The following is a 25,744-nucleotide window of genomic DNA, read 5'->3' as shown; positions in this document are numbered from 1 at the left end:
GGGTCTTGTTTTGTTGCCCAGGCCAGACTGCAGTACGGTGGTATGATCCTGGCTCACTGCAGCCTTAACCTTCTGGGCTCAAGCAATCCTCCCACCTCGGCCTCCCGAGTAGCTGGGACACATATCAGTAGCTGGTGTACATATATTGTACACCACCATGCTGGGCTAATTTTTGTATTTTTTGTAGAGACGAGGTTTTGCCATGTTGCCTAGGCTGGTCTCGAACTCCTGGGCTCAAGTGATCCTCTCACCTCCCAAAGTCTTCCCAAAGTGATGGAATTACAGGCATGAGCCACCATGCCCAGCCCAGCAGTTCATTTTTGACCAAAATGTTCTTATGTAGCATGACTACACTTTTGAAGCCCCCAGAGTGACTCTCCTCTTCCCTTCCCACAAAGGTAACTACTATCCTAAAATTTTAAACTTTTACTTTTTTTTTTTAATTAGAAACAGGGTCTCTGTTTCCCAGGCTGGAGTGAAGTGGTACAGTGACACAATCACAGCACACTGTAACCACCAACTCGTGGACTCAGGCGATCCTCCAGCCTCAGCCTCCCGAGTAACTCCTGACTAGCTAGGATTACAGTCACCACTCCCAGCTAAATGTTTTTTTTTTTTTTTTTTTTTTTGAGGCAGTCTCGCTCTGTTGCCCAGGCTGGAGTGCAGTGGCATGGTGTGATATCGACTCACCAAAACCTCCACCTGCCAGGTTTAGCAATTCTCCTGCCTCAGCCTCCCAAGTAGCTGGGACTGTAGGCAGGTGCCACCACGCCCGGTTAATTTTTTTGTATTTTTAGTAGAGATGAGGTTTTTTTTTTTTTTTATTTAGACGGAGTCTCGCTCTGTCACCCAGGCTGGAGTGCAGTGGCATGATCTCGGCTCCCTGCAAGCTCCGCCTCCTGGATTCACGCCATTCTCCTGCCTCAGCCTCCCATGTAGCTGGGACTACAGTCGCCCACCACCATGCCCAGCTAATTTTTTTTTTTTTGTATTTTTAGTAGAGACAGGGTTTTACCGTGTTAGCCAGGACGGTCTCGATCTCCTGACCCTCATGATCCACCCACCTCAGCCTCCCAAAATGCTGGGATTACAGGCATGAGCCACCGCACCCGGCTGAGATGAGGTTTTGCCATGTTGGCCAGGCTGGTCTCAAACTCCTGACCTCAGGTGATCCACCCACCTCGGCCTCCCAAAGTGCTGGAATTACAGGCATGAGCCACCGTACCCGGCCAATTTTTTAATTTTTGGTAGAGATGAGGGCTTGCTATGTTGCCCAGGATGGTCTTGAACCCCAGATCTCAAGTGATTCCCCCTGCCTCAGCCTCCCAAAGCACTGGAATTACAGGCATGAGCCCCTGTAATCCAGCCAAACTTTTATTTATTTTATTTATTTTCTTTTTTTGAGACAGAGTCTCACTCTTTCGCCCAGGCTGAAGTGCAGTGGCGCTATCTCGGCTCACTGCAAGCTCCACCTCCCGGGTTCATGCCATTCTCCTGCCTCAGCCTCCTGAGTAGCCGGGACTATAGGTGCCCGCCACCATGCCCGGCTAATTTTTTGTATTTTTAGTAGAGACGGGGTTTCACCGTGTTAGCCAGGATGGTCTCGATCTCCTGACCTCATGATCTGCCCGCCTTCAGCCTCCCAAAGTGCTGGGATTACAGGTGTGAGCCACCGCACCCAGCCTGCTTTTTTACAATAAAAATAACATGTGCTTCTTAGAAGAAAATCCAGTGGGCGCGGTGGCTCACACCTGTAATCCTAGCACTTTGGGAGGCCAAGGCGGGTGGATCATGAGGTCAGGAAATCAAGACCATCCTGGCTAACACGGTGAAACCCTGTCTCTACTAAAAAAAAAAAATACAAAAAATTAGCTGGGCGTGTTGGCGGATGCCTGTAGTCCCAGTACTTGGGAGGCTGAGGCAGGAGAATGGCATGAACCCGGGAGGTGGAGGTTGCAGTGAGCCAAGATCGTGCCACTGCACTCCAGCCTGGGTGACAGAGCGAGACTCTGTCTCAAAAAAAAAAAAAAAGAAGAAAATCCAAACATAAAATATATTCATTCAATCAAAGTTTTACTGAGTACACATGTGCCAGATACTAGTCCTTGATATGGCAACAAGCAAAGTGAGCAAGCAAACATAATTTTTTCTTCATGGCATCTATGGTCTATAAAGTAGATAATAGCAATAGCTAACACATATGTAATGTCAACTGTATGCCAGACACTATTCTGAACACTTAACAAATATTAAATCATTTAATCCAAGGTTTCTTAACTTCTGCACTAACGGCATTTTGACTGGGTTTTTTTTTTTTTTTTTTGAGACAGTCTTTCTCTGTCACCCAGGCTAGAGTACAGTGGCATGATCTCAGCTCACTGCAACCTACGCCTCCCGGGTTCAAGCAATTCTCCTGCCTCAACCTCCCAAGTAGCTGGGATTACAGGCGCCCCACCAGTGTGCCTGGCTAATTTTTGTATTTTTAGTAGAGATGGGGTTTCACCATCTTGGCCAGGCTGGTCTCAAACTCCTGACCTTGTGATCCACCCGCCTCAGCCTCCCAAAGTGCTGGGATTACAGGAGTGAGCCATCGTGCCCGGCCTCTTTTTTTTTTTTTTTTTTTTAAATAGAATCTCACTCACTCCGTCACCCAGGCTGGAGTGCAGTGGCTCAATTTCGGCTCACTGCAATCTCCGCCTCCCAGGATCAAGCAGTTCTTGTGCCTCTGCCTCCTGAGTAGCTGAGCTTACAGGCACTCACCACTATGTCTGGCTAATTTTTATATTTTTAGTAGAGAGGGGGTTTCACCGTGTTGTCTAGGCAGGTCTTGAACTCCTAACCTCAGGTGATCTGCCCGCCTCAGCCTCCCAAAGTAGTGGGATTACAGTCGTGAACGACTGCACCCAGCCTTGACTGGATAATTTTTTGTTAGGTGGGGACTGTTCTACGCATTGTAAGATGGTTAGCAGCATCCCTGGCCTCTATCCACTAGATGCTAAAATACTCCAGGGGGGTATGGGTAGGGGAATGGGGGAGCTGGGAATAAAATCACCCTCAGTAGAAAATCACTGATTTAATCCATAAACATTTTCCAGAGGAAGAAACTGAAGGCTGGAGAGGTCAGATGACTTGCCCAAGGTCATGCAGCTAGAAAATGGCTGTGAGAAATGGAATCCAAGCAGTCTGACTCTAGAGTGGATGCTGTCAGCCACTGTGATATACTGAGTGTAGGGTGCAGGACAGCATGTCATAAACAGATGTAGCCTAGTATGGGAAAGTTGAAGAAATAATTCCTGAGGAAATGACCTTAGATCTGAGACCTTAAGAGTAAGTAGGAGTTAAGATGTGAGGAGTATTCCAGATAGAGCAAGGAAAGCATGTGCAAAGGTCATGTGTATTTTAAAAACTGAAAGAAGGCCAGTGTAGCTGAAGTTCAAAGAGTAGAGGAGAGCCTGAAATGGTGGATATGGAGAGATCATTAGAGTCACGCTGTTCAGAGTCTTGTGTTCTGAGAGGTATGGAAACTATATGATATGACCAGATTTATGTTTGTAAAGATGTCTTGGGGTCAGGTGCCAAGGTGGCTCACACCTGTAGCCCCAGCACCTTGGGAGGCAGAGGTGGGCAGATCACGAGCCCAGGAGTTTGAGACCAGCCTGGACAACATGGGGAAACCCCGTCTTTACCAAAAATACAAAAATTAGCCTGACATGGTGGCACATGTCTATAATCCCAGCTACTTGGGAGGCTGAGGTGGGAGGATTGCCTGATCCCAGGGAAGCTGAGCCTGCAGTGAGCTGTGATTGTGCCACTGTACTCCAGCCTGGGAGACAGACAGTGACCCTATCTCAAAACAAAAAAAGAAAGAAAGAAAAGACCTCTTGGACTTCAGTGTGCAAAGGAAGTTAATTTTTTTATATTATGTGAGGTAGGGGTTCAACTTGATTCTTTTTCATGTGGATCTCAGTTGTCCTAGCACAATTTGCTGAAAAGACCCTTCGTTGTTTATTGAATTGTCCTAGCGCTCACTGAAAATCAGTCAACCATCTGGACTCACAGTTCTGTTCCATTAATCCATATATCTATTCATATGCCAGTACCACATAGTCTTGATTGCTGTGGCTTTGTAGTTAGTTTTGAAATTAGAAAGTGGGATTCCTCCAACTTTGTATTTTTCAAGCTTATTTTGGCTATTCATCAGGATAAATGAATGGGTGTAGGGCAGTTTAATGGTATTTCCTAACATCCTGCCAGGGCTAAATTAGAGATTGGAGAGTTTTCTTTCACATGAGACACTGATAATTTTTTTTTTTTTTTTTTAAGACGGAGTTTCACTCTTGTTGCCCAGGCTGGAGTGCAATGGCGTGATCTCAGCTCACTGCAACCTCCGCCTCCCGGGTTCAAGCGACTCTTCCGCCTCAGCCTCCCTAGTAGCTGGGATCACAGGCATGTGCCACCACGCCTGGCTAATTTTGTATTTTTAGTGGAGACGGGGTTTCTCCATGTTTTGGTTAGGTTAGGCTGGTCTCGAACTCCCAACTTCAGGTGATCTGCCCACCTCAGCCTCCCAAAGTGCTGGGATTACAGGCGTGAGCCACCGTGCCCGGCCTCTTTTTTTTTTTTTTGAGACGGAGTCTTGCTCTGTCTCCAGGCTGGAGTGCAGTGGCGCGATCTTGGCTCACTGCAACCTCCGCCTCCCGGGTTCAAGCGATTCTCCTGCCTCGGCCTCCCGAGTAGCTGGGACTACAGGCATGCGCCACCACACCCAGCTAATTTTTGTATTTTTAGTAGAAATGGGGTTTCACCATGTTGGCCGGGATGGTCTCGATCTCTTGACCTCATGATCCGCCCGCCTCAGCCTCCCAAAGTGCTGGGATTACAGGCGTGAGCCACCACGCCTGGTCATAGGTAATCTTTATTCAAACCACAAATGAGGCCAGGCACTGTAGCTCATGCCTATAATCCCAGCACTTCAAGAGGCCAAGGCAGGAGGATCACTTGAGGCCAGGAGTTCGAGACTGGCCTAGCCAACATGGCAAAATCCCATTTCTACTAAAGATACAAAAATATGAAGAAAAAAAAAAAAATCTGCCAGTTGGGTTGACACACTCCTGTAATCCCAGCTACTCATATGGCCAAGGCATGAGACTCACTTCAACCTAGAGGCGGAGGTTGCAGTGAGCCAAGATTGCACCACTGCACTCCAGCCTGGGTAACAGAGCAAGACTCTGTCTCAAAAAGAAGAGAAAATAGGCCGGGCGCAGTGGCTCACATCTGTAATTCCAGCACTTTGGGAGGTTGAGGCGGGCGGATCACGAGGTCAGGAGATCGAGACCATCCTCGCTAATACAGTGAAACCCCGTCTCTACTAAAAATACAAAAAATTAGCCGGGCATGGTGGTGGGCACCTGTAGTCCCAGCTACTCAGGAGGCTGAGGCAGGAGAAATGGCGTGAACCCAGGAGGCGGAGCTTGCAGGGAGCTGAGATCGAGCCACTGCACTCCAGCCTGGGCAACAGAGCAAGACTCCATCTCAAAAAAAAAGTAAAGAAAAGAAGACACATCTCCCAAACTTTTATTTAGGTCTGGCAGAATTTTAGGGAGTGAATGATTTAGGTGAAGCAGGTAAATGGAAAATGTGATTGACAGCTATCTCTGATTCTAATTGGGCCAGAAGAGCTAGGAGGGCCATCTGGCAGAGCTGTTCCTTATGGGCCCAGTGGGGAGGGGGAATTTGGGACTCTCTTTGCCCTGTAGCTCTTGTGTCTAAGGTAATCCATTGTCGTCCTGTTCCTTCTGCTCCATGTGTCTCAGAGAACTGGACCCCATCCTGACTGAGGTCACCCTGATGAATGCCCGCAGTGAGCTATACTTACGCTTCCTCAAGAAGAGGATTAGCTCTGATTTTGAGGTGGGAGACTCCATGGCCTCAGAGGAAGTAAAGCAAGGTAAAAATGTTTCCCATATTTTTGGGGAGGGTTGAGATATAATTGGCAGTGTTTCTTAATAGTTAAGCCACAAATCTCTTATTAAGGAAACAATTGGAACTTATTAGCCCCTGGTGGTCTGTAGGCAAATTGACTCCCAGGAAGAAATCTAAATTTACTGGATTTTAGAATTGGACTAGATCTTTGAGGCCATCTAATCACTTTACAGATGAGGACACTGGTGCCCTGTTTTAAATTTTATGGGATATAAATTATACTTCAATGAAGTGTTCTTTTTTTTTTTTTTTTTTTTTTAAAGAGTACATAGGCCAGGTACGGTGGCTCACATCTGTAATCCCAGCACTTTGGGAGACTGAGGCGGGTGGATTACCGGAGGTCAGGAGTTCGAGACCAGCCTGACCAATATGGTGAAACCCCATCTCTATTAAAAATACAAAAATTAGCTGAGCGTGGTGCAATGCACCTGTAGTCCCAGCTACTCGGGAGGTTGAGATGGGAGAATTGCTTGAACCCTGGGGGGCATAGGGCCAAGATCGCGCCACTGCATTCCAGCCTGGGTGACAGAGCCAGACTCTGTCTCAAAAAAAAAAAAAAAAAAAGAGTATATAATGTACAGGAATCCTCTCATCCTTCTCAGTCTCCCAGTTCCCCCAGTCACAATTTTTCAAGGAATAATTGACATTGATAAGAAAGGGGGCTGGGTGCAGTGGCTCATACCTGTAATCCCAACACTTTGGGAGGCTGAGGCAGGAGAATCGCTTGAGCTCAAGAGTTCAAGACCAGCCTGGGCAACATGACAAGATCCTGTCACTATATTAAAAGATAAAAATTTTGACTGGGTATGGTGGCTCACACATAATCCCAAAACTTTGGGAGGCCGAGGAGGAAGGATGCTTGAGCCCAGGAGTTTGAGACCAGGCTGGTCAACATAGTGAAACCCCATCTCTAAAAAATTAAATTAAATTAAATTAAATAATAAAAGATAAACATTTAAAAAAATTTTTAGGTTGGGCGCGGTGGCTCACGCCTGTAATCCCAGCACTTTGGGAGGCCGAGGCGGGCGGATCACAAGGTCAGGAGATCAAGACCGTCCTGGCTAACGTGGTGAAACTCCGTCTCTACTAAAAATACAAAAAAATTAGCCGGGCGTGGTGGCGGGTGCCTGCAGTCCCAGCTACTCTGGAGGCTGAGGCAGGAGAATGGCGTGAACCCGGGAGGCGGAGCTTGCAGTGAGCCAAGATCGCGCCACTGCACTCCAGCCTGGGCGACAAGCGAGACTCTGTCTCAAAAATAAATAAATAAATAAATAAATAAATTGTTTAAAAGGTATGCCAGAGTCCAATTTCATTTACAGATTGACTCGCTAGGTTTTTAAGATGACCATTTAATTCCTGCTGGCTACTAAAGTAAGAATTAAAGAAAAAAATTTAAAAAAAAAAAAAATCCTGCTGGGCAAATATATGCAGGGTTCTTTGGGCTGGGACTTGAGACCCACCCAGCATCTGTGGCATTCTGCATGGCTTGTGCCAATAATATGTGGCAGGGGCGTTACAGAATCAGTGTATAAAGGAAATTGTGTGCTCATTTGGAGTTCGCTTGTCAATGTCAGTGATGACTATCACTTGATCTTAGCCAAAAGACTGAAAAGCAATAATGATGACTATCACTATTCAGAGCTGTGCTGCCCAATATGTAGCCATTCATGAATTCAAATTCAAATCCAAATTTAATTACAATTAAATAAAATTTTAAATTCATCTTTCTCACCTGGATTCTGAGAAAAATAAAATTTAATAAAAAAATAAAAATATTCAGTTCCTAAGTTATGTTCATCACATTTCAAGTGCTCAATCGCTAACATGGCTAATGGCTACTATATCAGATAACAGATACGGAATATTTTTTCTTGTTGTTTGTATATTTTTTGTAGAGACAGAGTATTGCTGTGTTGCCCAGGCTGGTCTCAAAACTCCTGGACCCAAGCGATCCTCCCACCTTAGCCTCCCAAAGTGCTGGGATTACAGGTGTGAGCCACCACACCTGACCAGAATATTTTCATTATCACAGAAATTCTACTGGACAGTACTGGTGTAGAGAATGAAATATTCTATATCCAATATATTTTTATCTTTGCCATGGAAACTTACATCTTTTGACTCCTATTAATTAATCCTAAGGGAATAATGGAAAAGGAGTAAAAAGTTTTTCATACAAAAGTATTCACTATAATCTCCAATTATTGTAATATTCTGTTATCTCCAGTAATGGCAAAACATTTGGAAATAACCAGGTGTCTAAAAATAGAGTGGTTATTTTCTCAATTTCACATGAAACAACATAAAAGTTAAAAATAAGGCCAGGCATGGTGGCTCACGCCTGTAATCCCAGCAATTTGGGAGGCCGAGGCAGGCGGATCACCTAAGGTCAGGAGTTCGAGACCAACCTCAACATGGAGAAACCCTGTCTCTACTAAAAATACAAAATTTGCCGGGTGTGGTGGTGCATGCCTGTAATCCCAGCTACTCGGGAGGCTGAGGCAGGAGAATTGTTTGAACCTGGGAGGCAGGGGTTGCGGTGAGCCGAGATCGCGCCATTGCACTCCAGCCTGGGCAACAAGAGTGAAACTCCGTCTCAAAAAAAAAAAATAGTTAAAAATAAAAAAAGTAGTTTTTAAAATGTAGATTATGCACCTGATGAAATGCCACATAGTCATGAAAAATAAGGTAGGTGAAAACATGGAAAATATTTATGATATACTTTTTTAAAACAGAATTCAAAATTGCTATCTGTATCATGATTATAACGATGTAAAATATGTACATATTTCAAAGAAAGACTAGAAAGGAACCTGAAAAAATGAAAAAAGTTGCTCTGTTTCCCTTGGGGAAAAAAAAATGAGTATTCCTTTCTTGGCTGTCCCCTAGAGCACCAGAAGTGTCTGGACAAACTCCTCAATAACTGCCTTTTGAGCTGTACCATGCAGGAGCTAATTGGCTTATATGTTACCATGGAGGAGTACTTCATGAGGGAGACTGTCAATAAGGTAGGACATAGGACGCATCTCTTGGAAATGGGGCTTCCGGTCCAAGAAGCCAGGCTGAGGGAAATGGCTGAGGCATGTCATATTTCTTGGTCCTGCTTTGAGAATACTCTTGCATGCAGATTGAGTGGTACCACTTTGTATGTTTAGAGAGCATCTTTGGAGTCGTTGTGTTCTTTGTATACCCAGCTAGGACTTCCTTCCCAAGAATTAAAAAAGAACAGCTCAGCTCAGCTCTTCAGGGAGCCCACTTGTTCCCTACCTCCCTGAAGGTTTGTGGGTAAGGAGCCTCAGGGAAGTAGGGCCTCTGCAGATATCTTACACTCCCCAGGTAATGGATCTCTGCAGGGCTAAGGCCCGAAATATTTAATTTGTTCACCTAGTGATCAATAGGGAAGTGAGCTATTTTGACAAGGAGGATGCACACCAATCCATGACCAGAACACGCCATGTTGGGAGAAACATGGACAAGGTACAGAAAAGGGAGCAGAGCTAGGGCCAGTGTACCCAGAATCATCTAGAACATGACATGCACAACTGGGACCCTCAGTGTTGGCTTTGCCTTTTGGGTAGGCTGTGGCTCTGGACACCTATGAGAAGGGCCAGTTGACATCCAGCATGGTGGATGATGTCTTCTACATTGTTAAGAAGTGCATTGGGCGGGCTCTGTCCAGCTCCAGCATTGACTGTCTCTGTGCCATGATCAACCTCGCCACCACAGAGCTGGAGTCTGACTTCAGGTACAGTTGACTCCCTTTCTCCTTTCTAGGCAGAAAGGCCCTTCCTGTTGATTCCTGAGGCCCGTTTGTTTCTGCCCTTTGTCCTCATGATTCTAGTTAAGTTCTATACAGGACATGAGCTCCTATCCCTAAGATAGTATCCTTGGCTCCAGGAAGCTGTTGGTCAGCCATATATCTCATGGGCCAAATTTCTGTTCCCTGGACTAGACTGAAGGAGCTATGGGCCCTTAGACGTAGGAAAGAGAACAGGCAGTTCAGATGAATAATACCACCAATAGGTACCATTGCTACAGGCCCAGCACTATGCTAATCTCCTGCGCTTTTGAGGTCCTAATAACAACCCTATGAAGTAGGAACTGTTAGCTCTGTTTTACAGATGAAGAAACTGTGCTTTAGGGAGATTCCGTCCTTGTCAAAGATTCACCACTTAGGAGTCAGTGGTGGAATCCAGAACTGAGTGACTCAAAACCTGTTCTCAACTCCTACATGGTACTGTGTTCACTAAGCCGCACAGCTTTGTTGGGAGTGCAGTGGTGATGGCTAAAAGCCTCATAAACAGTAGAGATTGGCCAGTCTCCCCTGTATGTTCTTGTCACATCAGTGTCCTTGACGGGGTGCTGGTTACTTTCATACCCTGGCTCCTCAGGTCTCCTACAGTGGTCTTAAGGACCGGTTATTCCCCCTAAAAGAGCACCTTGTGCTGCTGGGTCAGAGTGGTGAAGACTGGCCCTTCTGTCCTGGTGGCCAAGTTGAGCACTGTCAATCCCTCTATGCAATCCTGCCCCCCAGGGATGTTCTGTGTAATAAGCTGCGGATGGGCTTTCCTGCCACCACCTTCCAGGACATCCAGCGTGGGGTGACAAGTGCCGTGAACATCATGCACAGCAGCCTCCAGCAAGGCAAATTTGACACAAAAGGCATCGAGAGTACTGACGAGGCGAAGATGTCCTTCCTGGTAGGTACCCCACAGCTCACGAGCTGGGTTGGTTTATCTCGAGAGGTTACGCTATCACTGCTAAGCCACAGTATAATTGGCCTCTAGCTAGAGACTTTTCCTCCAGTGTCTATATAGAAGGAAAATTCCTCCTTTAAGGGAATTTCCTCCCAGAAGGTTCTGAAACTATTTCTTACTCAGGGACATATTCTGAGCAGCCTGAGCCACGATAGAGGCTGGGCTGTCCAGCTGTCACCTAGCATTCATTCCCCAGAGCACTGGCCAGCTGCTCAGGAGCCCACTGAGTGCCAAGCTTGGCTTGCATCTGCCACAGAACCAGCTCTACCATCTGTGCCAGGCCACCAGACTGCTTCTCTGAGGAGAGGCCCGCAGCATGGGCAGGCGCCAGTCCTTCGGGCCTGCCATCACTGTTCTGCTAGCACATGTCTTAGGCTTTCAACTTCCTCTGGAAAGGAGGCTTTATTAAAGCCCTTTGCTACCCAGAATGACAGATGTGATAAAGCAGCAAGCCTTCCATTGTGTGACAGCTTGGAAAGGAGGAGCACAGAAGGATGAAAGGATTTGTACAAAGCAACAACCAGTTTGTGATGAGCCACAGAGACCACAAATGAATCCTAAGCTCAAGATCAGGCCTCTCTGGCACACGCTGTCTTAGCACGCACAGGAGTAGCACAGTCCAAGGTCCATTCTGCTCCATCCCCCACATTGGCCGCACCCTGAGTCTTGACTCCTGAGGCTCAGAGCCTGAAAGAAACATCTAGTAGCATCTGTAGCCCACAGGTGGGGTTGGATGCAAAAATGTTCACGTGCATTTTTGGGTGACAGGGTCCTTCCTTAGCTTTTATCAGATTCTTTTTTTTTTTTTTTTTGAGATGGAGTCTTGCTCTTGTTCCCCAGTCTGGAGTGCAATGGCATGACCTTGGCTCACTGCAACCTCCACCTCACAGGTTCAAGCGATTCTCCTGCTTTAGCCTCCTGAGTAGCTGGGATTACAGGCATGCGCCACCATACCTGGCTAATTTTTTTTTTTTTTTTAGTAAAGACTGGGTTTTGCCATGTTGGCCAGGCTGGTCTCGAACTTCTGACCTCAAGTGATCCACCCGTCTTGGCCTCCCAAAGTGTTGGGATTACAGGCATGAGCTACCGTGCCTGGTTATCGTATTCTTAAAAGGATCTGTGACCCCCAAAAGAGTTCAGAGCTGTTACTTGCAGAGAGAGAAGCCTAAACTTGCTAATATCTACCAAGCCCTGTGCAGAGGAACCCATAGTAACTAGTTATGAGACAGATCCAATGTGAAAGCTGTTTAGGCAGCCCCACTCTCTTCCTGTCATAGAAAATATTTGCCCTGGGTATGGTTTCTGTCAATCTAGGATATCATGGTTGCTGCCAAAAAAAGATCAGATCCAAAAAACTGTTGCCTGTGAAAGTTGTTACCTTTGGAGAACTTTGCCAAAGTGCCCAGCAACCAGCATCACATCATGAACCAACTTAAATTTTTATTTTGTTTGTGATTTTTTTTACAGAACTTACTTTCATTTCTGTGCTCAGAAATAATCATTGGCTGCTTGCTGCCTACCACATCAAAGCTAGATGTCTTTGTTTAAGCCTCCTAACTCTAACCCATACCACCTTTCCAGTTCCGTTTTCCACCACTTGACTACATGTCTCCAAAACCGGCCAGTGCATGTTCGCTCTGTGAGGACCTCCCATTAACACAGTTTCATTGTTTGAGGCCCCAGAAGATAAGACCAAAAAGAGAGGCGATGCTAAATGCTTGGTGACAGGTTTCTGGTTTTCCTGACACCAAGTATTTAAAATGTCATCACTCCCATTGCAGGGCCTATTTTTTATGTCACCTTGATTCATTTGGCTGTCAAGATGAATTCTCCAAATGTACTGACATCATGAACTGTGGGCAGGGAATAAACCCAGTGAATCCACGCTTACTAGGGCTGTCAGTACAGGGGAAACTTTGAAATCAATACCATTTGAACTCAAATCCATAAGTCCTCATGACAGTTATTCTTGGTGCTCTTAAATGCCTTGGAAACACTTATGGCCTTCATCCTTCAGCTGTCAGGACAGGACAGTTATTTGGAAACTTGTGACATTAGAGGCCTCATGTTGTGGCATATTAAAGAAAGACCTTTAGGCTTATCTGTCCACAATCAGAGTGGCCTAAGCAGCACTGTCAGCATCATGACTTTCAGCACTGGCTGCAGGACACCGACAAGGGAAGCACTCTGGGCAAGATGAGAGGGACTTCCTAATCACAGCCCCTGGGGTTCTGAGATCCTCCTTTTACCCTGAAATCCTGAAGCTCCTGACTCATGTCTCGAAGACTGGCTCCTCCTTACCTCACCCCTGCCTTCCTCATCATGCCATCAGCAGACCAGTTTACAGGCAGTGGGATCCCCAGGCCCTCTATTTCCTCCCTCCCACGGCCTCTAGATGAGTATTCCCGAACCACAGCTGTGCTCATGTGGCATTCACCTGCTTTAAAAATCCTCAGTGCCAGGCCACTGTCCACAGGTCACAGGGCTAACTCTGCAGCAGAGCACCCAAGTCCCCGTCAGTCTCTGCCCCTCGCAGCTCTACCTCCTGCCACTTCCCTGCACGTGTCTGTGAACTGACTCTGCTATTTCTCAAATACCTTTTTGGGTTTTGTGCCATTCTGCACTTGCTTATATTATCCCCTTTCCAGAATATGTTCATTCACTCTCTTACTCATTGCACAAATATTTATTGAGAAACTTCTAAATATCAGGCACTGTTCTGGGTTCTAGAGCTACACTGCCCAACATGGTAGTCACCAGCCACAGGTGGCTATTGAAATTTACATTTAAATTAAAAATCCACTTCCTGAGTTGTACTAGCTATGCTTCAGGTGCTCAATAGCCACACATGGCTGGGGGCTACCATACCAGACAGTGCAGTTAGAATATTTCCATCAAGCAGAAAGGTAGATGGTGCTGTATAGAGACGCAGTGGTGAAGAAAACAGGCTAGATCCATGCAGACAAGAAATAGATAAACCAGAGAATGTCAGGAAATCCTAAGGACTATTAAGAAAATATCAAATAGGACAGTGAGCTGGAGAGAGGCTGATGGGGGTGGAAAAATGTTCTCACCTTCATCTCCTGTCAGAATTATGTTCTACCGTTTTATGTTCAGCTCAGCTACCAACCCTGCCATGGAACCTTCCTTGAATGCCTTACACCAAAACAGTTTGTTCTTTCCTCTGAATGGCCAGAGCAATTAGTGCCTTAATAATTTTGCCCCATGCTACTTTTTTTTTTGGAGGTGGAGTTTCGTTCTTGTTGCCCCAGCTGGGGTGCAATGGCGCGATCTTGGCTCACTGCAACCTCCGCCTCATAGGTTCAAGCGATTCTCCTGCCTCAGCCCCCCAAGTAGCTGGGATTACAGGCACCTGCCACCACACCCGACTAATTTTTGTATTTTTAGTAGAGACGGGGTTTTGCCATGTTGGCCAGGATGGTCTCGAACTCCTGACCTCAGGTGATCCACCCGTCTCAGCCTCCCAAAGTGCTGGGATTACAGGTGTGAGCCACCATGCCCATGCTACCTTTTTTTTTTTTTTTGAGACGGAGTTTTGCTGTTGTTGCACAGGCTGGAGTGCAATGGCGCGATCTTGGCTCACTGCAATCTCCGCCCCCTGGGTTCAAGTGATTCTTCTGTCTCAGCCTCCCAAGTAGCTGGGATTACAGGCATGCACCACCACGCCTGGCTAATTTTGTATTTTTTTTAGTAGAGACGGGGTTTCTCCATGTTGGTCAGGCTAGTCCCGAACTCCCAACCTCAGGTGATCCGCCCGCATCGGCCTCCCAAACTGCTGGGATTACAGGCATGAGCCACTGCGCCTGGCCTCCATGCTACTTTTATCATTGGTATTTCTGCACCTAGTCTGTAAGACAGTCATGTTATGAAAAAAGTCGTCTTTGGACCAGAGTAGGGAGACCTGAATTCATTTTTTTAGTTTATTTGTTTATTATAAAGGATATTATATAGGATACAGATGAAGAGATGAATAGGGCAAATTATGGGGGAAGGGGTATGGAGCTTCCATGCCCTCCCCAGGTGGCCACTGTCCAGGAACCTCCACCTGTTTATCCATCTGGAAGCTCAGAGACCCGAATTCTAAGCCTGGCTCCAGCTTTGTGGCCTTGTCACTCTGAGTGTCTGTCCCTTTTCCTGCTTTATTATTCTTCCTGGCATTATATAATGCATTTGTTTACTATCTGGCTTCCCATCTGGAATGTCAGCTCTGTGAGGAGTGGACCATGTCTTTTTTGTTAATTGCTTTCTCTCAGTGCTAGAACTGTGCCTGGCACATCCAGGTGCTCAGTAAATATTTGCTGAATCAGTTGCTGTCAGACCTTCGTGAATCATTTTACTTTTTTTTTTTTTTTTTTGAGACGTAGTTTTGTTCTTGTCACCGAGGCTAGAGTGTAGTGGCGTGATCTCAGCTCACTGCAACCTACGCCTCCCAAGTTCAAGCAATTCTCCTGCCTCAGCCTCCCGAGTAGCTGGGATTACAGGCACCCACCACCACGCCTGGCTAATTTTTTGTATTTTTAGTAGAGACGGGGTTTCGCCATGTTGGGCAGGCTGGTCTCAAACTCCTGACCTCTTGATCCACCTGCCTCGGCCTCCCAAAGTGCTGGGATTACAGGCATGAGCCACCCTGCCCCAGCTTTTTTTTTTTTTTTTTTTTTTTTTTGAGGCAGAGTCTCGTTCCGTCATACAGGCTGGAGTGCAGTGACACAATTTCAGCTCACTGCAACCTCCATCTCCCAGGTTCAAGCGATTCTCCTGCCTCAGCCTCTTGGTAGCTGGGACTACAGATATGCACCACCACGCCTGGCTAATTTTTTTGTGTGTATTTTTATTAGAGATAGGGTTTCACCATGTTGGCCAGGCTGTTCTTGAACTCCTGATCTCAGGTGATCCACCCGCCTTGGCCTCCCAAAGTGCTGGGATTACAGGCGTGAGCCACCGTGCCTGGCCAAATCATTTTACCTTCTGAGGAGTCTCATTTCCTCCCGTGCACTGGGCTTGATAATACGTGTTCTATGGGGGTATTTAGCAGACTCCATGAGATAAAGAATGAGAAAATACCTCATAGGTGGCAGGCTCTCTGGAAGCTTTTCTTTAATGAATGTCAGGCTTTGTATCACTGACCTGGGGCTTGACCGTTTGGAGCCTCAGAACTTATCCCGGACCTGTATGCCTGAGTCATTTCTGCTCTGTAGGTAACACAGTACAAGAAGACCTGAAACCTCGCCGGGCGCAGTGGCTCACGCCTGTAATCCCAGCACTTTGGGAGGCCAAGGCGGGCGGATCACAAGGTCAGGAGATCAAGACCATCCTGGCTAACATGGTGAAACCCCGTCTCTACTAAAAATACAAAAAATTAGCCTGGCGTAGTGGCGGGCGCCTGTTGTCCCAGCTACTCGGGTGGCTGAGGCAGGAGAATGGCATGAACCCGGGAGGCAGAGCTTGCAGTCCAGCCTGGGTCACAGAGCCAGACTCCATCTCAAAAAAACAAAAAACAAACAAACAAAAAAAGAAGACCTGAAACCTGAGCTCACTACCTCTGAGGTCCTGATAGCTTTAGGCTCCCTGTCATCAGGCACAGAAGAAAGGGCGAGCCTGCTTCCCCATTCTGCCCAATCCAAGATCTGAGCGTCCTGCTCAGATGTAGCAGTGTGGGTTTTCATTAACGCAAGTCTGAACTCCAGCCAGCCCTTCTCTGAGCTTCATGGAGCACAGCTGTCAGCCAGTCTGGCATTGGAGTGGGTGGCAGGCATAGTCAGCAGGAAGTCACATTCTTCCTTCCTCATCTCCCAGGTGACTCTGAACAACGTGGAAGTCTGCAGTGAAAACATCTCCACTCTGAAGAAGACACTGGAGGTACGAGGGAAATTGCCTATCAGTGGTCAGCAGCCATCTTTTCCCATGTTGAGATAGAGCCCTATACAAACATCATGGTGAAGACACTTATCTTGGTGACATTGAGCCACACTTGAGGGGATTCTTTGGTGACTGACATGATAGCAAGGCATCCTTGGACCAGGGGGAAAAGCTCAGGAGTTGGAAGATCAGAATTCAAATTAGATCTTCCAGGCAAGGCATGGTGGCTCATGCCTGTAATCCCAGCACTTTCGGAGGCCAAGGCGGGTGGATCACTTGAGGTCAGGAGTTCGAGACCAGCCTAGCCAACATGGCGAAACCCCATCTCTACTAAAAATACAAAAATTAGCTGGGCATGGTGGCAGACACCTGTAATCCCAGCTGCTTGGGAAACTGAGGCAGGAGAATCACTTGAACCCGGGAGGCAGAGGTTGCAGTGAGCTGAGATCGTGCCACTGCACTCCAGCCTGGGCAACAGAGCAGACTCTATCTCAAAATAACACACAAATTAGATCTTCCAGCACATAGTTGGCGTGTGACCTTGGACAAGTCCCTTAGCCCTCTGAGCCTCAGTCCTCTCATCTACGAAATGAGATGCATAGCTCCATCCAGCCCTAGCTTGTGTTTCTTGGGTAGCCTAATGAAAAAACAGGATTGAGGCCAAGTGGCTCATACCTGTAAGCTCAACATTTTGGGAGGCCAAGGCAGGAGGATTACTTGAGGCCAGGAGTTTGAGACCAGCCTGGGCAATGTGGTGAGACCATCTCTACAAGAAAAAAAAAACTTTTTTTTTTTAAATCAGGATCAAGGCCGGGTGAGGTGGCTCATGCCTGTAATCCTAACACTTTGGGAGGCTGAGGTGGGTGGATCATGAGGTCAGGACTTCAAGACCAGCCTGGCCAAGATGGTGAAACCCCATCTCTACTAAAAATACAAAAAATGAGCCAGACATGGTGGCAGGCGCCTGTAATCCCAGCTACTCGGGAGGCTGAAGCAGAGAACTGCTTGAACCTGGGAGGCAGAGGTTGCAGTGAGCCGAGATCGCGCCACTGCACTCCAGCCTGGGCGACAGGGAGATTCTGTCTCAAAAAAAAAAAAAAATCAGGATCAAAAGCACCTTATAAAAATGACAAATCCCTGTATAAACGTAGGAGATTAAGGTAAGGTTTGCCTAATCCTATACAAAGCTAGTAGCTGTTATTTTTAGAGGAAGGCAGCAGAGTATAGTGGAAATTGCTTGGGCTTTGAAGCCAGACACCCCAAGTTCAAATCTTCACTTGACCACTGCCCAGCTGTGTGACCTTAGGCAAAAGTTCTGTAACCTCAGTCTTGTCATTCATAAAGCAGGGATAATGACCTCTGTGCCACATGACTGTTATGAGAGGAATGTGGTAATATGAACCACTTAGTACATGAGAGGCATGCAGTGGTACTTATTAGTTGTATTAACAGTTAAAAATAACAGTAGCTGGGCCAGGTGTCGTGGCTCATGCCTATGATCCCAGCACTTTGGGAGGCCGAGACAGGTGGATCACCTGAGGTCAGGAATTCGAGACCAGTCTGGCCAACATGATGAAACCCTGTCTCTACTAAAAATACAAAATACAAAAAAAATTAGCTGGGTGTGGTGCCCATAATCCCAGCTACTCGGGAGGCTGAGGCAGAAGAATTGCTTGAACCCTGGAGGTGGAGGTTGCAGTGAGCCAAGATTGCGTCACTGCACTCCAGCCTGGGCAACAAGAGCAAAACTCCATCTCAAAATAACAATAGCTGGGTGGCTCGTGCCTGTAGTCTCAGCTACTTGGGACCCTGAGTCAGGAGGATTGCTTGAGGCCAGGAGTTCGAGGCCAGCCTGGGCAACATAATGAGACCCCATCACTTAAAAAGTAATAATAGGCTGGGCGCAGTGGCTCACGCCTATAATCCCAGCACTTTGGGAGGCCAAGGCAGGTGGATCACAAGATCAGGCATTCAAGCCTGGCCAAGATGGTGAAGTCCTGTCTCTACTAAAAATACAAAAATTAGCTGGGCATGGTGGCGGGCGCCTGTAATACCAGCTACTCAGGAGGCTGAGGCAGGAGAATTGCTTGAACCCAGGAGGCGGAGGTTGCAGTGAGTCGAGATCACACCACTTCACTCTAGCCTGGGCAACAGAGCAAGACTCCATCTCAAAAGAAAAGAAAAAGGTAAAAATAATAGCCAGGTGTGGTGGCTCACACCTATGACCCCAGCACTTTGGGATGCCAAGGCGGGTGGATTACCTGAGGTCAGGAGTTTGAGACCAGCCTGGCAAACATAGTGAAACCCCATCTCTACTAAAAATACAAAAATTAGCCAGTTGTGGTGGTGCACACCTGTAATCCTGGCTACTCAGGAAGCTGAGACAGGATAATCGCTTGAACCTGGGAGGCAAAGGTTGCAGCAAGCCGAGATCGTGCCACTGCACTCCAGCCTAGGCAACAGAGTAAGACTCTGTCTCAAAAAAACAGAAAAAAAAAAAAGTAAAAATAGTAAAAATAAATTTAAAATTAACAAAATAAAAATAACAGCATGGAGGGATCACTTTGTGAACTATTGGAAAATGAGGGGCCCAGTTCTTCCCCACTCCCAAACTCAGCCTCTGGGAAAGAAGTGAGGCCAGGGCCCTGCCTCCACAGTGAACACTTGTACAACATAACATAGTATCTGTCACATCGTATGTGTTCAACAAGTTGGCTGTCATCATTGTTGGTTTTTTTTTGAGACAGAGTCTCGCTCTGTCGCCCAGGCTAGAGTGCAATGGCGCGATCTCAGCTCACTGCAACTTCTGTGATTCTCCTGCCTCAGGCTCTGGAGTAGCTGGGATTATAAGCACCTGCCACCATGCCCAGCTAATTTTTGTATTTTTAGTAGGGATGGGGTTTTGCCATGTTGGCCAGGCTGGTCTCGAACTCCTGGCCTCAAGTGATCCGCCCGCCTTGGCATCCCAAAGTGCTGGGATTACAGGCATGAACCACGTCGCCTGGCCTTGTCTTTCTTTTATTTTATTTTTTTATTTTTATTTTTTGAGACCGATTCTCACTCTGTTGCCCAGGCTGTAGTGCAGTGGCATGATCTTGGCTCACTGCAACCTCGGCGATTCTCCTGCCTCAGCTTCCTAAGTTGCTGGGATTACAGGCGCCTGACACCATGCCCAGGTGATTTTTGTATTTTTAGTAGAAACGAGGTTTCACCATGCTGTCTAGGCTGGTCTCAAATTCCCGACCTCAGGCGATCCGCCCACCTCAGCCTCCCATAGTGCTGGGATTACAGGTGTGAGCCACCATGCCTGGCTTTTTTTTTTTTTTGAGATGAAGTTTCGCTCTTGTTGCCCAGGCTGGAGTGCAGTGGCGCAGTCTCGGCTTACTGCAACCTCCACCTCCCGGATTCAAGCGATTCTCCTGCCTCAGCTCCCAAGTAGCTGAGACTACAGGTGTGCGCCACCACACCTAGCTAATTTTTGTATTTTTTAGTAGAGACAGGGTTTCACCATTTTGGCCAGGATGGTCTTGATCTCTTCACCTCGTGATCTGCCCGCCTTGGCCTCCCAAAGTGTTGGGATTACAGGCGTGAGCCACGGCGCCCGGCCGACATCATTGTAAGTCATGGCACTTTAGACTATTTCTGACCTCATCCTTAACGTGAGTCTGTTGGGTTTTGGAAGTAAAATTTGGGGAAATATTAGAAATTCATAAGTGAGCTGGTAGAATTAGCCAAGTAAAAGAGCTGAAAAACCTATTCCCATAAATCCCAGCTGCCCTTAGATTTGCATTTCACAGATGTTCTTTCTTAGCCCCATCAGCAGCCCTTTGAGATAGGCAGATCAGGTGGCATGACGTTCAGCTTACAGGGAAGGTTACAAGACTACCCAAAGACAGTAAGTGTCAGGAATACTGTGGGAGTGAAGGGCCTTTGTCTGCTAGAAGAGTCCCTCTTAGTTCTTCCACTCTGCTTCCCCTCTGGAGCCAAAACAGCATGAACTTTCTAAGGAGGCTACGAGAAATGCGGCAGCTCCTGGCAACCCAAAACATGAGTTTCAGGCAGTTCCCCCTGGAGAGGTCTCTACACCTACGCTGTAGTGTGGTGATTAGAAACAGGCATTCTGGGCTGGGCGCGGTGGCTCACGCCTGTAATCCTAGCACTTGGGAGGCCAAGGCGGGCGGATCACAAGGTCAGGAGATCGAGACCATCCTGGCTAACACGGTGAAACCCCATCTCTACTAAAAATACAAAAAATTAGCAGAGCGTGGTGGTGGGCGCCTGTAGTCCCAGCTACTCGGGAGACTGAGGCAGGAGAATGGCGTGAACCCAGGAGGCAGAGCTTGCAGTGAACCGAGATCAAGCCACTGCACTCCAGCCTGGGTGATAGAGCAAGACTCCGTCTCAAAAGAAAAAAAAACAAACAGGCATTCTGGGCCGTACACGGTGGTTCACGCCTGTAATCTCAGCACTTTGGGAGGCTCAGGCGGGCAGATCACCTGAGGTCAGGAGTTCAAGACCAGCCTGGCCAACATGGTGAAACCCCATCTCTACAAAAATACAATAATTAGCTGGGCATGATGGTGGGTGCCCATAATCCCAGCTACTCCGGAGGCTGAGGTGGGAGAATCACTTGAACCCGGGAGACAGAGGTTGCAGTCAGCCAAGATCATGCCGTTGCACTCCAGCCTGGGTGACACAGCAAGACTCTGTCTCAAAACAAAACAAAACAAAACAAAACAAAAAAAACAGGATTTTTGGAGTCAGAATACCTGGCCTAGAGTCCCAGCTCCATGATTTATCTATGTTAAAAGACAGGGTCTCTGCCAGGCGCGGTGGCTCACACCTGTAAATCCAGCACTTTGGGAGGCTGAGGCGGGTGGATCACCTGAGGTCAGGAGTTCGAGACCAGCCTGGCCAACATGGTGAAACCCTGTCTCTACTAAAAATACAAAAATTAGTTGGGTGTGGTGGCAGGCGCCTGTAGTCCCAGCTACTCGGGAGGCTGAGGCACGAGAATCGCTTGAACCCAGGAGGCGGAGGTTGCAGTGAGCCGAGATCATGCCACTGCACTCCAGCCAGGGTGACAGAGTGAGACTGTCTCAAAAAAAAAAAAAAAAAAAGAGACAGGGTCTCACTTTGTTGCCCAGGCTGGTCTTGAACTCCTGGGCTCCAGCGATGCTCCTACCTTGGCCTCACAAAGTCCTAGGATTACAATAGTGAGCCACCATGCTCAGCCTTTCCTGACTTATTGCCATGGCTTTGAATAAATTATTAACTTCTGTGCCTCAGTTTCCTCATCTGTACAATGGGGATAATAATTTTACCTATTTCATTAAGGAGATAGTTTTTTTTATGAAGGTCAAAGTAACTTACAATAGTTGTGGGGGTTTTTTGGTTTTCATTTTGTTTTGTTTTTAAGTAGAATAGGTACTTTGTTCTCACTCTGCTGCCCGGGCTGGAGTGCAGTGGCACAGTCATAGCTCTCTGCAACCTTGAACCCTTGGGCTCAAGGGATCCTCTCACCTCAGCCTCCTGAGTAGCTAGGGATGCAGGGGCGCACCACTACATCCAGCTAATGCTTTAATTTTCTGTGGAGACGGCTTCTCACTATGTTTCCCTGCTGTTCTTAAACTCTGGCCGCAAGTGGTCCTTGCACCTTGGCCTCCCAAAGTGCTAGAATTACCCGCATGAGCCACCTCGCCCAGCCTGGTACTTTAATAAAAGTAAAATGCTTAGAACAAAGCCAGGTATACAGTACGCCCTTAAACCTTAGCTATGATCTTGACCATCCCCTTTGGTAGCCAGACCAAAATATTTAAGAAGCAGAAACTGACTTTTGTGGTTTTTTGGTAAATTTAAATAAAATTTAAGAAGAAGTAAATAAATATAAAAGGTGGGGGGAAAGGAGGAACTATAGCAATAATAGCTAGTGTCTCCTGTGCCAGGCACTGAGCTAGGCACGTTGTGCTTCATCTCATACATGAGGAGCAGGAATTGGTGTTCCCATTTTATAGACAGGAAAATTGAAGCTCAGAAACTTTAAATCATTTGCCCAAGGTCACTCAACTAATACATGACTGAGCCAGGACTTGAACCTAGGAATGTCTGACTCTAAAGACAGGAAAAACTTTCTGGTATTTCTGTTTCTTACTTCCCCAACATTGGTACCCCCATATTACAGAGGGGGAAGTGGGAGCCAAGTGGATAACCACCAGGATAGAATCCAGGTTTTCTGAAACCCATCCAGGCTCTTGACAGGCCATAGCTGGCTGGAGGAGTAGAACTGGCTGGTGGCTCCTCACACTCCCACGGCCCACGCGTGCTCAGTGGTCTTACAGCAGTGTTCTCCCCTAGAGTGACTGCACCAAGCTCTTCAGCCAGGGCATTGGAGGGGAGCAGGCCCAGGCCAAGTTTGACAGCTGCCTTTCTGACTTGGCCGCCGTGTCCAACAAATTCCGAGACCTCTTGCAGGTAAGCCCGAGGTTCAACTGCTGACTGAATCCTGTGCCTGTGTGTTGCTCTGAGAAGATTGTTAGCTGGCTCATCGTGTGCAAGGAAGCCAGGAGGACGGATGAGGGAGCAGCATGCAAGCCCTGGAGCCTGGAGTTGTGCAGGTCCCTTGAGACTAAAGGCCCTGGTGGTTTCTCAGCAGTGAAGTTGTCACACTGACAAGCCAACATCTGGTGCTCTAGACTTCGCACTTGGCCCCACAATGACAAGAGCTCTCAGAAGATGCTCAGAGGAAGTGGAGCCACATGGTTGTTCTGACCTAGCCGCGGGTGCTGCCTAACATCGGGCATTCTGAAATCTCTTGTGAGAGTTTATCAGAACAGTCTCAAATCTCATCGTTACCCTGGACCTGAATCAGCTGAGATCTGGAAAGGGGCATGTTCCTGGCTCCTCCTTTCATTAGCACTAGCTCTGTTATAACCTCCAACAGGGCCTGCAGAAAGCCTCAGGGCTGGAAGAACGCCCTGCAATCAAGGGATGGGGAGAGGAGAGAGGGAAGGGATGGGGAGAGGAGAGGAGGATGGGGTGGGGAGAGGAGAGAAGGAAGGGATGGGGAGAGGAGAAGGGGATGGGGTGGGGAGAGGAGAGAAGGAAGAGATGGGGAGAGGAGAAGGGGATGGGGTGGGGAGAGGAGAGAAGGAAGGGATGGGGAGAGGAGAAGGGGATGCGGTGGGGAGAGGAGAGGGAAGGGGTGGTGAGATGAGAGAGGGAAGGGGTGGGGAGACGAGAGAGGGATGGGGTGGGGAGAGGAGAGAGGGATGGGGTGGGGAGAGGAGAGGGATGAGGGTAGGGAGAGCAGAGGGATGAGGGTAGGGAGAGCAGAGGGATGGGGTGGGGAGAAGAGAGGGAAGGGGTGGGGAGAGGAGAGGGAAGGGGTGGGGAGAGGAGAGGGAAGGGGTGGGGAGAGGAAAGAAGGAAGAAATGGGGAGAGGAGAGAAGGAAGGGATGGGGAGAGGAGAGAAAGAAGGGATGGGGAGAAGAGAGGAAAGGGATGGGGAGAGGATAGAGGGAAGGGATGGGGAGAAGAGAGAGGGAAGGGATGAGGCGTGCCTTCTGTGTCACATGTCTCCACCTTGTCCTTGTGCAGGAAGGGCTGACGGAGCTCAACAGCACAGCCATCAAGCCACAGGTGCAGCCTTGGATCAACAGCTTTTTCTCCGTCTCCCACAACATCGAGGAGGTTAGCCTGGCCACAGGCAGCCATCAAGCCCCGATGACCCCTCGTCCCTAGCCCCAGCTAGAGGGAGCAGAGCCATCTGAACAGACTAGACCTTCCATGCTTCCCAGGCCCACTTCCCCCACCCTGACCCATGAAGACTAGGTTCCTCCCAGGAAACAGTTTGTCCCTAGTCAGAAGGGCTCAGAAAGACATGGAGTTTGCCTTGACCTAACTTATTCCCTTATTGGAGCTCTTTTTGCCCCGCCTATGATAGACTTAGAAGCGTTTTTTTCCTCCTGGCCTAGTGATTTCATTCCTGTAGAACATGAGATCCAAGAAGGAATAAAATGCCAGGAACTTTACCATGTTATGTGGGCCACTGCTACAGCCCTGGGCTGTTTGCTGGTCAGTTTCTGCCAGCCTGGGTGTCTGAACTGGTTTTAAACTAGATGAGTCAGAAGGCACAGGGAAGGAAGAATGTTTTACATTATTTTCTTAGAGGGACAGAGGTGGGTGGCAGCGAATGGTACTTCTTATGAGGCCCATGGTGACCAACCCTGCTTCCTGACAACAGGAAGAATTCAATGACTATGAGGCCAATGACCCTTGGGTACAACAGTTCATCCTTAACCTGGAGCAGCAAATGGCAGAGTTCAAGGTGAGCAGGGGCCCTAGGGATCCACTTAGGGAATTACCCACCTCAGCCCAAACCAGCAGCCTGCAGGGTCTCATCACATTCCTTCTGGGGACCCTGAAAGCCCTTCCAACCCTCACCTATAGAAACTCCCCCGTGGCCTCACGCTACTATCCTCACCACCTAAGACTCCAGCATAGAGGCAGAGGAGTTAGGTGGGGCTCGGCTGATGTCAACCCTCTGTGTGCAGGCCAGCCTGTCCCCGGTCATCTACGACAGCCTAACCGGCCTCATGACTAGCCTTGTTGCCGTCGAGTTGGAGAAAGTGGTGCTGAAATCCACCTTTAACCGGGTAAGGTAAAGGGGTCATGGGTCTGCGGCTCTCGTTTCTCCTCTGAGGAAGACATGTCATGCCACCCCCCCAGGACTTGCATCCCCTCTGTCTGCTGCCCACAGGCCCTGCATGTCTGGGTCCAGTCCTGCTCTGGCTTCTGAAGCCGTAGAGCAAACAAGCCACAGGGCACCACCTGAGGCCTGGCGGGCCTTGCCATCCAGCTCTGGGGGCAACTGGAGGCCAGTTCTGCTTGGCCAGGCCTAAGTAGCGACTGGGCTTGGGTTCTCCTGCAGCTGGGTGGTCTGCAGTTTGACAAGGAGCTGAGGTCACTCATTGCCTACCTTACCACGGTGACCACCTGGACCATCCGAGACAAGTTTGCCCGGCTCTCCCAGATGGCCACCATCCTCAATCTGGAGCGGGTAGGTGGGGCACCCTTGGCCCAGCCAGGGAGGGGTGACTGAAAGAGGCAAAGATGGATCCCCGCCACT

At 48.0% G+C, this 25,744-nt stretch overlaps 1 protein-coding gene across 1 annotated transcript in view; it reads left to right on the top strand.

Moving 5' to 3' along the window:
- COG4 (component of oligomeric golgi complex 4) overlaps positions 1-25,744 on the top strand; it is a 42,530-nt gene that overhangs the window by 16,070 nt on the left and 716 nt on the right. The window contains exons 9-18 of the mRNA XM_019012408.2: positions 5,814-5,947; positions 8,872-8,990; positions 9,561-9,727; positions 10,517-10,682; positions 16,554-16,616; positions 22,971-23,087; positions 24,214-24,306; positions 24,860-24,943; positions 25,170-25,271; positions 25,547-25,675. Coding sequence (XP_018867953.1) covers positions 5,814-5,947; positions 8,872-8,990; positions 9,561-9,727; positions 10,517-10,682; positions 16,554-16,616; positions 22,971-23,087; positions 24,214-24,306; positions 24,860-24,943; positions 25,170-25,271; positions 25,547-25,675 — 1,174 coding nt within the window. The remainder of the gene's footprint in view (positions 1-5,813; positions 5,948-8,871; positions 8,991-9,560; positions 9,728-10,516; positions 10,683-16,553; positions 16,617-22,970; positions 23,088-24,213; positions 24,307-24,859; positions 24,944-25,169; positions 25,272-25,546; positions 25,676-25,744) is intronic.

Source organism: Gorilla gorilla, chromosome 18 (genome assembly GCF_029281585.2).
Source record: "Gorilla gorilla gorilla isolate KB3781 chromosome 18, NHGRI_mGorGor1-v2.1_pri, whole genome shotgun sequence".
NCBI lineage: Eukaryota > Metazoa > Chordata > Mammalia > Primates > Hominidae > Gorilla > Gorilla gorilla.
The sequence above is the reverse complement of the archived record's forward strand: the minus strand, read 5'-3'. Positions and strand labels throughout refer to the sequence as shown.